Genomic DNA, 16,774 nt, shown 5'->3' with positions numbered 1-16,774 from the left:
AAACATGATTTTCGGATTACCGAATGGGTGTGGTATGTTTGGTTATATGAGCATGCATGAATGTGTTATGTTGAATTGCAATAGGAACTGGGTTCCGAATTGTTTCAGATACTGAAAAAGTGTCCAGTTCTGTATCCGAGGGCGTGAGCCTATACCGATTAATCACCGAAGGGTGTGGATCCACCAGATAGCGCTGGTACGATGCCATGGGAGTCTGAGACTAGCCATGTGCCGGTGGCGCCGTGTGTCGCAGGTTGGCTACGGGCCAAAGCTGGATATCGCGGATCGGCTACGGACCGAGGGGTGTGACGACACCGTATAGATCATGGGCGTGCGTATACGTGTGTGTGTGTGTGTGTGTGTGTATGCACTGTATTGGAACTGTATTGTGAGAATATTGGAATTGCATTAGCCGTGTTTGTTTGCTGTCATGATAACACTCGAATGCCACACACTAATATAACCTGTGTTTGCCTTACTGAGATGTGTCTCACCCCTATTGTACATACATTTTTATAGGTCCTTCGAGTAACCAGAACTACTGTCCTGGTGTAGGGAGCGTAGTGGTCAGGGTACTGTAGGTAGCACTTGGGTAAGTGCTAGGACTTTTATTTCACGGGTTGTCGTTTTGGGGTATGTTTGGCACCCGGATGTACGTTTTGTATGCATGGAGCCTGGACTCCATTTTGTATAGACTCTGGTATGGTACTGTATGTGTACAGAAAGACCTTTTCCGATGTGTATGTGATTGTATATGGATATGTATAGGGTGCCTGGGGACCCCACGAGGTCGGACCCTCATTCATTGTGCTATGTCATTTTTTATTTGTATGATGCAGGGACAAGTTAGATTACTAAGATCACTCCTGGGTCCTTTTTTCGGGTTCGGGGTGTGACAACTTGGTATCAGAGTTAACTAGGTTGTTAGGTCTTGTAGATTTGGTTAGGCTTAGCTGTGAGTACATACTAGAGTATAGGATGTTGGGTATGAGTAGAGTTGGCCAATGGTTGTTCCGTTGCTAGACTAGGAATTGTCGGCGGTATTCCATGTTTTTCCTAGAATGACAATTTCAGTAAAAGCAGGGTAAACCATTGATGACTTCTGTGTCGATGTGATAAGACAGACCTAGGCCTGTGAGATGGTAGTTAACATGATTGTGTGTCAATTATTGTGTTAACTATATGTAATCAAGGAGTCCTAACCGATTCCTATTCTGTTTCAGAATGGAGCGCAAGGATAATAACATGGAGAGTGGCTCCGAGGAGATTGCCAGTGATGAGTCTCCGTCCATGCCTCAAGGTTTAATGAGGTAGTTTCTGTGGGAAATCGGGTGGAGTGTCAGGAGAAGCGAATGCTCTCCTGCTGCTACAGGGTGTACCATCGAAAGGTTCACACGCATGCACCCGCCTATGTTTGTAAAGGGACCCGACCCGATTATAGCAGAGGACTGGGTCGAAAAGACTGAGAGGATTCTGGAAGTTCTCCACTGTACAGATGAGCAGAGAGTCCTATACTTTACCTTCCAACTTTCTGGGGAAGCGGGGCGTTGGTGGACTGCCGTGAATCTGTTGGAGAATCAAAGAGCCGATGTTTTAAAGATGTCTTGGAGCCATTGCAAGGAGGTAATTTTTTAGAGATACTTCCAGGCCTCCACTTGGATGCAAAGGCAAATGAGTTCTCTGCTCTGTCGTAGGGAGATATGACAGTGCAGGCCCACTTTGCGCCGTGTTTGATCTTAAGCGAGTATGAGAAGGCTCGGAGGTTCAAGAAGGGTTTCACGAAGGATATCCGCAGGTTGGTGGGTATGCTTCAGATTCGCGAATTCTCAGTTTTGGTGGATAAGGCCACGGTGATCGAGACTAGCATCCGAGAGGATAAGGTGGATCAGGAATCAAAGAAGAGGACGGTACCTTCTAGTTCTCAGTCGGGATCTCGTCAGGGATCGTGGAAGAAGAGGAACAAGGGCTTGGGTTATTGTTAGAATACCGAGCGCTAGAGTACTTAGGCGAGTCAGACGTAAGATCGTTGTACCAGGTGCCTCAGGTGGCACGAGGGCGAGTGCCGATCATTTGGGGGTAACAACTACAATTGTGGTCAGTTAGGCCACATGGCTCGCGATTATCGTGTACCAAAGAGAGATATGCCTACATCTAGTGTGAACCGAGGGAGCAACCAGATACCTCGGGGAACCATTCAGGCGAATACAGCTCCGACCAGAGTATACTCTCTTACTCCAGCGGAAGCTGTATATGCAGAGAACATAGTGACAAGTACCTTATTATTGCTTTCAAATAAAGCTTCTGTTTTGTTTGATTCGGGTGCAACCCATTCTTTTGTATCTGTGAGCTTTGTTAAACTATGTGGGGTTGAGACGCAAATCATGAACGAGGTGTTATCTGTTACTACACCATCTAGGAGTATATCATTATGTGGGAAGATGCTAGAAAACTGCCCAGTGGTAATTCAGAAGAAGCTGCTACCGGCGAACCTGATAGTATACGACATGTCGGGGTTCGATGTCATTCTGGGAATGGATTGGTTGTTTTCCAGCTATGCTGTGATTGTTTGTCATAGGAAGGTAGTAGTTTTCAGACCTCCTGGGAAGCAGGAGTATGAGTTTGTAGGATCGTGTGTGCGTTCAACACCACAGGTTCTATCGGTATTGTAGGCGAGGAGGTTACTTTTGGATGGGTGTCAGGGGTAACTAGCTTGTGTGAAGGAACTACCACGAGATGAATTGAGACTCAAGGTTATTCGGGTAGTCAGCGAGTTCCCAAATGTGTTTCCTGATAATTTACCTGATTTACCTCCGGATCGTTAGGTGGAGTTCGCGATAGAGTTGCTACCTGGTAAGGCACCGATCTATAAGACCCCGTACCGGATGGCTCTAGCGGAACTTCAAGAATTGAAAGAGCAGTTGCAGGAATTATTGGACAAGGGCTTCATCCAACCGAGTGTTTCACCCTGGGGAGCTCCAGTATTGTTTGTGAAGAAGAAGGACGGATCGATGCATATGTGCATTGATTACCGTGAGATCAACAAGGTGACTGTGAAGAATCGTTACTCATTGCCTCGTATTGATGATCTCTTTGACCAGCTACAGGGGACGCATGTCTTTTCGAAGATCGACCTACGGTCAGGATATCACTAGGTAAAGGTTCGACTTAAGGATGTTGCGAAGACTGCTTTTCAAACCAGATATGGCCATTATGAGTTCTTGGTTATGCCGTTTGGGTTGACCAATGCTCCGGCGGTGTTCATGGATCTGATGAACAGGATTTTCCATGAGTACATGGAGCAGTTCGTAGTGGTATTTATTGATGACATTCTGGTGTATTCGGGGAGTTCGGAAGAGCATGAGAACCATCTTAGGTTGGTACTACAAATTCTGCGAGGAAAGAGGTTGTATGCCAAGCTGAAGAAGTGTGAGTTTTGGTTAAATCAGGTTGCGTTCTTAGGCCATGTGGTGTCTAAGGGTGGCATCTCGGTTGATCCTAGCAAGATTGAAGTTGTGGTCGACTGGACGAGATCGAAGAGTGTGTAGGAGGTTTGGAGTTTCTAGGATTGGCAGGTTACTATCATTGGTTCGCAGAGGGTTTCTTTAAACTGTCTAGACCTCTGACATGATTGACTAGGAAGGGAGTGAAGTTTCACTAGATTAGTGATTGCGAGTAGTGCTTCCTTGAGTTGAAGCATCGGCTGGCTACAACTCCAGTATTAACCATTCCTTCTGGGGATGGCGGTTTTGTGATCTATAGAGATGCGTCCCTGAAAGGTTTGAGATGTGTGCTTATGCAACAGGGTAAGGTAGCAGCTTATGCTTCTTGGCAACTTAAGGAGTATGAGAAGAATTACCCTACGCATGATCTAGAATTAGCCACTGTAGTTTATGCATTGAAGATCTAGTGACACTACTTGTACGGTGTTCAGTGTGAGATTTTCACTAACCAAAAAAGCCTCAGGTACTTTTTCACGCAAAAAGAGCTGAATATGAGGCAGAGGCAGTGGCTAGAGTTGATCAAGGATTATGATTGCATGATTAGTTATCACCCGGGAAAAGCTAATATGGTAGTTGACGCGTTGAGTCGGAAGTCAGAGCATGCGGCTATGTCTGCAGTTATAGCTTAGCATCATATCAGACGAGATTTGGAAAGCTTTGGCGTCGAGTTGGTGTCTAGTGATCATTAGGCTTTCATTGCTAGCTTGGTGATCCAGTCGACCTTATTTAAGCATATTAAAGCCGCGCAAGCTAATGATGCGAAGTTAGTTGAGATTGTGAAGAAAGTACAACAGGGATTGGCTACAGATTTTAATATCTCTAACGGAGGTGTGTTGATGTTTGGGACCAGGCTGTGTGTTCCAAGCGATGACGAGATCAGAAGGACAATTCTGAAGGAAGCACATCATTCTTTGTATACGGTACATCCGGGTAGTACGAAGATGTATCGGGATTTGCGCAAGTCCTTTTGGTGGAGCGGTATAAAGAGGGATATTGGCCGATTTATGGAGCAATGTTTAACAGGTCAGTAGGTGAAAGCTGAACATTAGAGGCTGGCAGGGCCGTTGCAGCCTTTGCCTATTCCGGTGTGGAAATGGGAGCACATTTCCATGGACTTTGTTACCGGATTGCCTTTAGAGCTTCACGGGCAAAATGCTATTTGGGTAATCATGGACAAGTTGATGAAATCTGCTCACTTTGTACCGATGAAGGTTAGCTACCCTTTGAGTAGGCTAGCGGACCTATATGTGCATGAGACAGTGAGAATGCACAGGGTACCAGTTTCTATTGTTTCAAATTGAGACTCGAGGTTTACTTCTCGATTCTAGAAGAGCTTGTAGGAAGCCCTAGGGATGAAGCTTACTTTCAGTATGGTGTTCCACCCCCAGACTGATGGACAATCGAAAAAGATGATACAGATCTTGGAGTATATGTTACGGGCTTGTGTATTAGACTTCGGTGGTAGTTGGATTCAGTTTTTGCCATTGGTGGAGTTTGCCTATAACAATAGCTTCCAGGCTAGTATCGAGGTGGCACCATTCGAGGCTCTGTATGGTCAGAGGTGTCGATCTCCTTTGTATTGGGATGAGGTTGGTAAACGTCAGGTTTTAGGACTTGAACTCATGTAGCAGGCATCTGAGAAGGTGGGTTTGACCCGGAAGAGGATTAGATCGGCTCAGAGTAGCAGAAGAGTTACGCAGATGTTCGCTACCGCGAGTTGGAGTTCGAGGTGGGGGGTAAGGTATTCCTTAGAATCGCTCCAATGAAGGGAGTGATGAGATTCAGAAGGAAGGGCAAGCTGAGCCCGAGGTACATCGGACCATTCGAGGTTCTTGAGCGAGTGGGTCCGGTAGCCTACAGGATTGCACTACCCCGAGCACTCTCAAGGATCCACGATGTGTTTCACGTATCCATGTTGAGGAGGTAAGTGTTGGATCTTTCACATGTTATCAGTTATGATGAGTTTGAAATTGGGGATACTTTAGCGTATAAGGAGATACCTATTCAGGTTCTGGACCGTAAAGTTCAGAAGCTTCATATTAGAGAGATGCCGTTAGTATTGTGGCGAAACCACGAGGTTGAGGAAGCTTCTTGGGAACTGGAAACGGAAATACGCCAGAAGTATCCACGGTTGTTTTGAGTACTTGTACGTTATCCTACTTTGGGTTGGGATAGGTGGTTAGTCGTCGGGAGTGTGTATATTGTGAACTCCTGAGACAAGTGTATATGTAACCACAGTATTCCTCTGCCATAAGTGAGGGTATGTAAGTATGTGTGTAATGGGAATGCGCTGCAGTAGTTTCCAATTTTCTTTAGAGTTGTGTGTATGTATTCAGTTGTAAGCTTAAGTTTGTGAATGAGAGATGGCAAATTTTGAGGACGAAATTTTTATAAGGAGGGGAGGTTGTAAGAAACCGAACTGTGATATATGGTTTAAATAATAAAGAGAAGGGTAAAATTGGAATTTGAGCAGGCTTCATCGACACCAAACTGTGATATATGGTTTAAATAATAAAGAGAAGGGTAAAATTGGAATTTGAGCAGGCTTCGTCGACGAAGCCAGATTTCGTCGACGAAGGCATTGTTTTGCTTGTCGATGAAGTTCAAAGGCTCATCAACAAGGAGAAGCCGAGGGATTTTAGGAAAACGGGAATCTCATACTTGACGAGGTCACCGTTTCATTGACGAGCTGTCTATATGACCTCGTTCACGAGGACACCATTTCGTCGACGAGGACGGCCAAGTCAAAGGGCTATAAATATCCTTTCTCTTTGCTTCCAAGCTAAGAAAATAAATTCTCTCTCTCTGTCTCTAGAACTCATCCTACACTTCCTCTCTCTAGATTTCTTTGCCGTTTATCGCTGGAATTGACGATTTGACGTTACCACGAGGATCAGGGAAGGATTCTCTACAAAACCTATGGATCGGAATCCCATTTCAGAGATTTTTGGGTTTCGACTTAAAATCGAGGTAAAATTCGATTTTCTTTTTTGATCCGGTAGTTTGGTAGAATACAGAATCGTGAGTATATTCTGTACTATGTTTTGTAGATTTTGAGAACTTGATTCGCTGTTTAGGAGCCGTAGAGTTCGGGATTGATCTTTTGGGGGAAAGGTAGGCTAATATAGTTTATATTTGTTATTTTTGAAATCGGACTCGGTAGAACTATAGTTCATAGTCCTATGTGCGTTTGGTTACTCATTTGGGGGAATCTATCGGGTAAAATTATGGGTTTTTCATGTTACAGTATTGGGAAAAAAAGGGTATTGGGTTACATCCCTGGTTTTGTTGAAAACCATTGGTATATTGTGATTTATACTGTGTATTAGGGATGGTCGTGCCTTGACTTTGTTTTAAATTGTATGTAATTGGAAAACATGATTTTCGGATTACCAAATGGGTGTGGTATGTTTGGTTATATGAGCATGCATGAATGTGTTATGTTGAATTGCAATAGGAACTGGGTTCCGAATTGTTCTAGGTACTGAAAGAGTGTCTGACTCTATATCCGAGGGCGTGTGTTTATCACCTACCATGTTGGCAAGAGTGTCCAACTCTATATCTGAGGGCGTGAGTCTATACCGGTTGATCACCAAAGGGTGTGGATCCACTAGATAGCACCGGTATGATGCCATGAGAGTCTGGGACTAGCCATGTGCCGGTGGCGATGTGTGTCGCGGGTTGGCTACAGGCCAACGCCGAATATCGCAGACCGGCTAAGGGCCGAGGGGTGTGACGACACCATGCAGATCATGGGCATGCGTATGCGTGTGTGTGCGTGTATGCACTGTACTGGAACTGTATTGTGAGAATACTGGAATTGCATTAGCTGTGTTTATTTGTTGTCATGATAATACTCAAATGCCACACACTAATATAACCTGTGTTTGCCTTACTGAGATGTGTCTCACCCCTACTGTACATACATTTTTACAGGTCCTTCGAGTAACCGGAACTAGCGTCCTAGTGTAGGGAGCGTAGTGGTCGGGGTACTATGGGTAGCGTTTGGGTAAGTGTTAGGACTTTTGTTTCGCGGGTTGTCGTTTTGGGGTATGTTTGGCACTCGGATGTACGATTTGTATGCATGGAGTCTGGACTCTGTTTTGTATAGACTCTGGTATGGTACTGTATGTGTATAGAAAGACCTTTTTCGCTGTGTATGTGATTATATATGGATATGTATAGGGTGCCTGGGGACCCCACGGGGTCGGACCCTCATTTATTGTGCTTTGTCATTTGTTATTTGTATGATGCAGGGACATGTTACATTACTAAGATCACCCTTGGGTCCATTGTTCGGGTTCGGGGCATGACAACAAGAAGAAAGGTCATACAAGAAGTTTACCAAATTCATCATCCCTAAATTTTTGAAATATTTTCTATATGTATATAAAAATCTACATATTTATTGAATTCTTTAATCACTTGCTATATTACTGAAAAATTGAGCTAATAGGAAAAAAAGCTTTTGAACTAAATAAACGATATTCTAAGTGAGGAATGTGTAAAATGTAATTTTCATATTTCTTTTTCGATTAGTTTTCTCAAGATCAACTCTTCAAAATTAGGAAAAAATTGAATAATTTTAATTATTTAAATGATAAAAATAGTCAAGGGTCCAATTATTCATTGATACAAATGTCTAAATTTAGTGATTTACTAATAAAAAGATCTTTTTGCATTAAAAGGTGAATACATTATTACTTTGGAATTATTCTCTTACACTAAAAGGGGATTCTTCAAATTTGGTATGGCTTTCAATACATTCATACTTAGTGTATAACTATTCATAACTACTATCTTAATCAAATTAAAATATCTTTCAACTCTTATTTATTTTTCTTGTAATTACTTTTTAATTTCAAAATAAATTCTTAGAGTATCAACTAGTATTGACAGTTTTCAAATAACTTTACTTTTGTATAAAAAATGAACAGTACCCTCACTATTATATTACGTTCATCAACTCATGAGCGTGGCATCATGGGAATGCTTATATGGATAATTCGTGCACATTGAAGTAGATTTGTCTCTTGAGCCTTTTTGGATAAAAGATCTAAAATATACAATTATTAGATGTAATTATTATAGTCTTTAGAGTCAACGTATAAAAACATCTAGAAGGTGTAATTATAGTAGAGAATTAAGAAGTTACTAAATATTTTTATGGAGTATTCTAGATGCTCATTCTAGACTATCTGATTACATTAATCTTCACCATTGGTTAGGTAGGTAGAGTAGCATAGATAAGGGTAGAAATCTCATTTGTAATCATCCTAGTAAAGTGAGTTAATATTTTTCTTAATCGCATTCTTTTCTTATCTTTCTTTCATTCATTACTTTGGGAGCTTTGTTTGAATGTGTTGAAAATTCCACTTGTGAGTTTGTCCCACATTGGGAAAATAGAGTGAATGATGGGTGCTTATATACATAGTTGGGCCAAGATCTAATAGGCTTAAGTTTTTGGGTTAAATTGGTACTCACCCATGTGTATCAAGCTCACCCATAGACTCCTCTAGTACTAGCAAAGGGTATCAGAACTGACGGTTCGTAACTCTGGGTGAGCGACATTATAGAAAAAGACGAGATGTGAAACTAATTCTCCTGACGTGCTAACAGTTAGAGGACCAATTGTGTGACTGAGGCCAATAAGGATCATCTAAGCTTAAAAGATGGATTTGAATAGGGTCAAACCATAGGAGGTAGGATTGGTTCTGTAGACACCCCAATTTTAACCAAGCCATTTTGGGAAGACCCGGCATAATTAAAGTTAACTTTATTCCCGTAAATGGGATGATCCAATTAAGTCCCTTTCAAAATTAAGTCAAGTGAGTTTCGGATTGAGTCCAGTTTTATTGTCAAAAATAAGTCCCGATTATTCCCAAATTGAGTTTCGGTTATTTTAGAGTGAGTTTCTTTAATTTTAAAAATTAAGTTCTTTTAATTTTGAAATTCGAGTTCTTTGATTGAGTTCCTTGATTTTGAAGTGGGGTCCCTTAATTTTTAAAATTAAGTTTTTTTATTTTAATTGATTTCTTTTATTAAAAAATTGAGGTTCTCTTCGAGTTCCTTTTTGTTTAAAAAATATAATTGAATCCCTTTTATTTTTTTTGAGTATGGGTCGTTTCATTGTCGGGAATCAAGTTTTCAAAAACCGGGACTTTCCTTTTAGGAAGAAAAAATTGGGCAACAAAAAATATATGTAAAAGAAAATTCAAAAATGAAAAGAAAGGAAAAGCATATGCGTTGCAATAATTATTCTCTCCCAAACCCCTTTAACAGAACCGCGCGCGCACAAAGGAAAAGATTCTTCTATTGGAACAATTTTTGCGTGCCAATTTGCACCACCCAGACCCTTATAAATGAGGAGTCTCGACATAGCATTAGTGGGGGCACATAGAAGGGGAATTCATTTTCACTGTCCACTATTCATGCAAGGCCATAGGGGGTTCACTCGCACAGCACTCACTGTTCATCCGTCACTCTCCTCTCTCCATCCCGCCTCTCTCTCTCTCTCTCTCTTTCAACCTCCATTCGCAGCTCCCATCATCTCCATCTTCCGGCAAGCCTCCTATTCTCCTTCTCACACCTCCGTTCTTCCAAATAACGCCTCGTCTCACCGACCCTCTCATCGGGCATCACCCATCTCCACCTACCTCGTCATCTCCCTCCTGTAGATCGTCCTCACCATCTATCCGCGACCCTCACCCTCTCCCCCTCACATCTCCTCTCTCTTCATCCTCACCTCTCTCTCTCTCTCTCAACCTTCATTTGCAGCTCCCATCATCTCCATCTTCATAGAAAGCCTCCTCTTCTCCTTCTCACACCCAAGTTCTTCCAGATAACGCCTCATCTTACCGAACCTCTCTCCGGGCATCACCGATCTCCACCTACCTCGTCGTCTCCCTCCCGAAGATCGTCCTCACTATCCACCCGCGACCCTTACCCTCCTTCAGATCTAGCTACCCAGCAGCCAGCTCCTCGCACGAGGTTCTTATCTCCCGGGCTCCATCACAGCCTCACCCTCTCTAACTCGCACATAGAACGCATTCTCCACTCTCACTCATCTCTTCGTGCTCTCCCTCACCTTTCTTATGCCAATAGCCCCCACAATTCCTCCCTCACGGTCATCACACCAGTCGAGCTCAGCTTTTCTTGCCGCCTCTGCTCATTCGGAACCTAGATGACTAGATTGCCTACACGCCATCTCTCTTCCATCTCCGACCAACTTCCAGAGCCCTTCTCCAGTCACACACAGCCTAACCATCCTGACCCATAACCCTGAGTCCTCTTCTGCCCTCTCCAAGACCCTCACTGTCTCCTCTCTCCATAGCTACGCCTTCTCTAACCCCTACCGTTGGATTCTCATTCCCTGTCTCTATTCTCGGTGTCTCCAGCAGTCAACGTACTTTTGGCTGCCCACTATCAAGACCACGTAACCGCCCTCGACCTCTCTGGCCTTAACCTCTCCGGCACCTTGACCTCCGACGTCGGCTTTACTCCCCTCTACCATACCTCCCTCCATCACTGCAGCCACATCCTTCACGGTTTTCGCCACTTCCTCAACCAAAGGTATTGAGTTGTTGTCCTCATTGGTGGCGAAGTGCGATCTGATCGCTTCTGTCCTGGTACCGGTTTGGTGACTGTTTTATGAGCAGCTCTTGTTGTCAGATCTCACTGATGATCTGCAGCTCACTTGGGTGGCACCTTCGTGTGGGAGGTGTGAGGCTATAAAAATCAGCCTAAGTTTAACAGCAACAGCAGAGCTTCAGCTTAACAGTAGCAGCAGCAACAGAATTATATCTGGTGCAGCAGTAGTTCAACGGCAAACTAATTTTGTTTTAGTTAGTTAATTAGTTTTTCTTTATTTCTTCACCAGATTCAAATTTGTTTGTTAAGCTAAATGTATATATATACATTCTTTTGTATTGTTAGAAGACAATTGGAATGAAATCAGTTCTTTTTCTCATCAAGAGTCATTTCTTATATGGTATCAGAGCGTCTTGTTCTTCATTGTTCTCTTTTTCGAGTTCTTCTTCTTCAGTTACTGTGTTCTACAAGCTTCTTCAATGGTGGAAACAGCAGCCAATACTTCCAACACAGAGACTTCATCTTCTTTGCAAGATTCATATAATATTGGTGATCCTCTGTTCTTGCATCCTAGCGAAAATCCTGGAGCAATTCTTACTTCTCAACCATTGATTGGGGAAGAAAATTATCCTGCCTGGGCAAGATCAGTAAAGAAATCTCTAATTGCCAAAAACAAGTTAGGATTTATTGATGGATCATTAACCATTTCTTCACCATTGGTGAATTCTCCAAATGCTATTCAAGCATGGGTTTGTGCTGATAATATGGTAAGTACATGGATCATTAATTCTGTTTCACCAAAGCTTCAAGGTAGTATTATATATAGAGATATTGCTTTAGAAATCTGGATTGATCTTCGAGACACTTTCAGTCAAGGAAATGGGACCAAGATCTTCAATATCCAGAAGCAGATTGCTGAGATTCATCAGGGAGAGATGTCACTCACTGAATATTTCACTCAGCTCAAGATTTTGTGGGATCAATTGCAGAATTTGAACCCATTTCCTCAGTGTACTTGTGGTCAGTGTGTGTGTGGAATTAATCAAAACTTACAGAATCTTCAAGCTAAGGAGTCCACTATGAAATTTCTCATGGGAGTGAATGATATTTTTTCTCAAGTAAGAACTCAAATTTTATTAATGGATCCTTTGCCTTCTGTTAATAAGGTGCATTCTTTGTTTATTCAAGAAGAAATGCAAAGGTCTGTACATAATGTTGTTAGAGTTGAATCTACTGCTCTGGCAACCAAAAATTTCGGAACCAATTTTAAAGGCAAAGAAAGGCCCTTATGCACTCACTGTGGAAAGTTAGGTCATACCATCGACAAATGCTATAAGCTGCATGGTTTTCCACCAGGTTTCAAGTTCAAGAACAACAAATATGCCACTGCTCATCAAGTTTCATCTAATATTGACTTCGTTCAAAGGAATAATTCTAATGGATTTAATGATTCTGCTTCATCTCAATCTGTTTCTCAAGCTCCAGCTTTCACTCATGATCAATATCAACAACTTTTGACACTAATTGGTTCTTGTTCTTCTTCACAATTGCCTAAAAATTCAGAATTCCATGCTGCTAATGCTGTGACTGGTCCATCAAATGTTGTTGCAGGTAATTGCAAGCATTCTGTTTTTTCTGCAAAAGCTGTTAACAGAAAAGCATATGATTTACATGGGTTATTGACACTGGTGCAAGTGATCATATAGTGTGTTCAATTCAATTATTAACTTCTTATACTGAGGTCTCACATACTACGGTGAAGATGCCTAATGGAGAAGCAGCTATTGTTACACATATTGGCAACATTCAACTTTCTTCCCACATAATTCTTCACAATGTTCTTTGTGTACCTTCTTTTGATTTTAATCTTTTATCAGTTAGTGCATTAACCAAATCTCAACCCATATGTTTTGTTTTTCTGTCACAATTCTGTTTTCTACAGGACCTTACATGTTGGAACACGATTGGAATGGGCAAAATGCATGATGGTTTGTACTTACTACAAGCTTCGAGTCTTTCTCAAGCCACTGCATTTTTTCCTAAGCAGAATCTTAAGGCTTTCTCTGCTGCTTGTTCTTCTTCTCTTTCTTCGAATGTATTTTCACTTTGGCATTCAAGACTTGGACATCCTTCTGATGTAAAAATTCATTCTTTGAGCAGTGTTTTACCTTTTCTTAAGAACTGTTGTAATAAAACTTGTACTGTGTGTCCTTTGGCAAAATAGAAGAGAATTCCTTTTCCTTTCAATAACAACAAATGTGCTTATCCTTTTGATCTTGTTCATATGGATGTTTGGGGTCCTTTTTCTGTTTCAACCTCTAATGGTCACAGATATTTTCTTACTATTGTTGATGATGCTTCTAGAGCAACTTGGGTCTTCTTACTCAAAAATAAATCTGAAGTCAGATCACTCATTGAATCTTTCTATCACATGATTCTTACTCAATTTGATACTAAGATTAAATCCATCAGAACAGATAATGCCCCAGAATTTTGTTTTAATAATTTTTACAGCTCCAAAGGAATTATTCATCAACTGAGTTGTGCTTACACTCCACAACAAAATTCAGTTGTAGAAAGAAAGCATCAACACATACTTGCTACTGCTAGAGCATTACAAATTCAGTCCAATGTTCCTCTTTCTTTTTGGGGTGATTGTGTCCTCACTGCAGTCTATTTAATAAATAGACTTCCATCTCCTTTTTTAAATCATAAAACACCCTTTGAACTTCTATTTCACAAACCTCCTTCTTATTCACATCTTAGGATTTTCGGTTGTTTGTGTTATGCTACCAATCTCAGTCCTCATAAACATAAGTTTACTCCTAGAGCCAGAAAGTGTGTTTTTCTGGGATATCCCTTCAATGTCAAGGGTTATAAACTCTTTGATCTTGATTCTCATACATTTTTTTTATCTAGGGATGTTGTCTTTCATGAGTCAAGTTTTCCATTTGCTTTAAATGATTCTTTTACATGTGATAATCTCATTCCTTTACCTATTTTTCCTTCCATTACCTATTCTGAATCTCCAGCTGTTTCTTCTCCTCTTTTACCTCTTTTTAATGACACCATTGTTCCCATTCATCAAGACCCTGATGATAATATTCATGATTTTCCTGATATACATGGTGTTTCTAATACATCTAACCAGCCTATTGTTCTTAGACGATCTACCAGGCATTCTAAACCACCATCTTATCTTAAGGCTTATCATTGTAATCAAGCTCAATCAGCCTCTACTTCAAAATCTTTCTTACATGAATCATGTACTTCTCATCCCATTCAGTCTTATTTGTCTTACAATAATTTGTCTCCTTCATATAAATTTTTTTGTTGTGCCATCTCTTCCATTTCTGAACCTATCTTTTATCATCAAGCTGCTGGTAATCCTAAGTGGCAGGCAGCCATGGATGTTGAGATTTCAGCTTTGGAAGCTAATAATACTTGGACCATAACTTCTTTGCCACCAAGTAAGAAGCCCATTGGTTGTAAATGGGTATATAAAGTGAAATACAATTCAGATGGTTCAGTTGAGAGGTACAAAGCCAGGCTGGTTGCCAAGGGTTTTACCCAAAAGGAGGGACTCGATTATCTTGACACTTTCTCCCCAGTTGCTAAGATGGTATCTGTCAAAACTCTACTTGTTGTGGCTGCTGTGAAAGGCTGATTTCTCAGCCAACTTGATGTCAACAATGCATTCCTTCATGGAGATTTGAATGAAGAAGTTTATATGTCTTTTCCACTAGGTTTTCACAGCAAGGGGGAGCAATATCAGATTGTTCACAGCCAGAGGGAGCAGGTTGTTCACAGCCAGGGGGAGCAGCAAACTCACTTGGTTTGTAAGCTAAATAAATCACTCTATGGGCTTAAACAGGCTTCTAGAATGTGGTTTTCTAAGTTTTCAAATGCCTTAATTGATTTTGGCCTTGTTCAATCCAAGGCTGATTATTCTTTATTCACTAGGCAACAAGGAGATTCATTTATTGTGTTGCTAGTGTATGTTGATGATGTTCTCATAGCAAGCAATGATCAAAAGGGAGTTGAAGATTTTAAAATACTGTTAGATCAGAAGTTCAAGTTGAAAGATTTAGGGAGTTTGCGATATTTTCTTGGTTTGGAGGTAGCAAGAATAGCTAAGGGCATTTTCTTGTGTCAAAGGAAGTATGCTCTAGAAATTTTGGAAGATGTTGGCTTACTAGGATGCAAACCTGCAAAAGTTCCAATGGATCCTACTTTAAAACTTAGCAAATATGAAGGTGATGTGCTGAATGATCCAAGTCAATATAGAAGATTGGTTGGCAGATTGTTATACTTAACTATTACTAGGCCTGACATTACATTTGTTGTTCATAAGCTTAGTCAGTTCATGGCACAACCTAGAAAGCCTCATTATGCAGCTGCTCTTAAGGTACTTCATTACATAAAAAATGAACCAGGGAAAGGAGTATTTTTTTCTGCAAAATCAGAACTACATGTCAAAGGATTCAGTGATGCAGATTGGGCATCATGCTCAGACACAAGACGATCGGTTACAGGGTTTTGTATTTTCCTTGGTGATTCATTAATCTCTTGGAAATCAAAGAAACAAGCTACTGTGTCAAGATCTTCAGCTGAGGCAGAGTATAGAGCTATGGCTGTAGCAACTTGTGAAATTGTGTGGATTCTTTATTTGCTAAAAGATTTGCAGATTAAACATGATAGAGAAGCAATATTGTTTTGTGATAGTCAATCAGCCTTGCATATAGGATCCAATCCAGTTTTTCATGAAAGGACCAAACATATAGAGGTTGATTGTCACATTGTAAGGGACAAGGTCTTGGCTAAAGTAATCAAACTAAATCATGTGAGAACTCATTGTCAATTGGTAGATTTATTAACCAAGGCATTGGGTTACAAACAATTTTTAGAATTGTTATCCAAGATGGGACTGATTAACATTTGTTCTTTATCAATCCATCTTGAGGGGGAGTATAAAAATCAGCCTAAGTTTAACAACAACAGCAGAGCTTCAGCTTAACAGTAGCAGTAGCAACAGAATTATATCTGGTGCAGCAGCAGTTCAACGGCAAACTAATTTTGTTTTAGTTAGTTAATTAGTTTTTCTTTATTTCTTCACCAGATTCAAATTTGTTTGTTAAGCTAAATGTATATATATACATTCTTTTGTATTGTTAGAAGACGATTGGAATGAAATCAGTTCTTTTTCTCATCAAGAGTCATTTCTTATAGAGGCGCATAGCGGAAGCTCACGAATCTTCATCTCCACAGTCACTGATCTAGAAAAATGCGACACAGGGTTTTTGTCGCACTAGCTTTCACTTCTTGAGCTTTTAAATATTCATCAATGGTGGGTTCTCCCTGAATCAAGGTAGGTAACCTGAAACCTTCGCGTTTCTTCTATCTTCTTCAGTCATTGTTGCTCAATCAGTGGCCTAGGTTTTATTTTAATGTGTTAAAAAGTGGGTACTTACGGCTCCGGTCATCATAGAATACCAAACTTCTTCTGCGAGTGCAAATATTCTCTTAGGAACATGATATGAATTTTTTTAGGTTTTCTTTATCTCACATTCGAATTCAAAAATGAAGTGATGATCGTATTTTTGTTATCTCAAAATGAGTTAGGTCGGATCTATAAGGAGAAAAAGGGATGTTATTTGGTTATTCACAGATGATCTGCATCATGG

At 40.8% G+C, this 16,774-nt stretch overlaps 2 protein-coding genes across 2 annotated transcripts; both read left to right on the top strand.

Annotated features, from left to right (window-relative positions):
* The first annotated feature begins 1,224 nt into the window (after positions 1 to 1,224).
* On the top strand, positions 1,225 to 12,796 carry LOC131148088 (uncharacterized). Its single transcript, XM_058097824.1, has 4 exons — positions 1,225 to 1,310; positions 1,389 to 1,623; positions 11,159 to 11,325; positions 11,545 to 12,796. Exons 1-4 carry the CDS (start codon positions 1,225 to 1,227, stop codon positions 12,794 to 12,796), a joined length of 1,740 nt encoding a protein of 579 aa, XP_057953807.1.
* Positions 12,797 to 14,820: 2,024 nt separating this feature from the next.
* LOC131148087 (uncharacterized mitochondrial protein AtMg00810-like) lies at positions 14,821 to 16,107 on the top strand. Its single transcript, XM_058097823.1, has one exon. It carries the CDS (start codon positions 14,821 to 14,823, stop codon positions 16,105 to 16,107), a length of 1,287 nt encoding a protein of 428 aa, XP_057953806.1.
* The last annotated feature ends 667 nt before the right edge of the window (positions 16,108 to 16,774 follow it).

The sequence above is a fragment of the Malania oleifera genome, chromosome 2 (assembly GCF_029873635.1).
Source record: "Malania oleifera isolate guangnan ecotype guangnan chromosome 2, ASM2987363v1, whole genome shotgun sequence".
In the NCBI taxonomy this organism is placed as follows: domain Eukaryota; kingdom Viridiplantae; phylum Streptophyta; class Magnoliopsida; order Santalales; family Ximeniaceae; genus Malania; species Malania oleifera.
The sequence above is the reverse complement of the archived record's forward strand: the minus strand, read 5'-3'. Positions and strand labels throughout refer to the sequence as shown.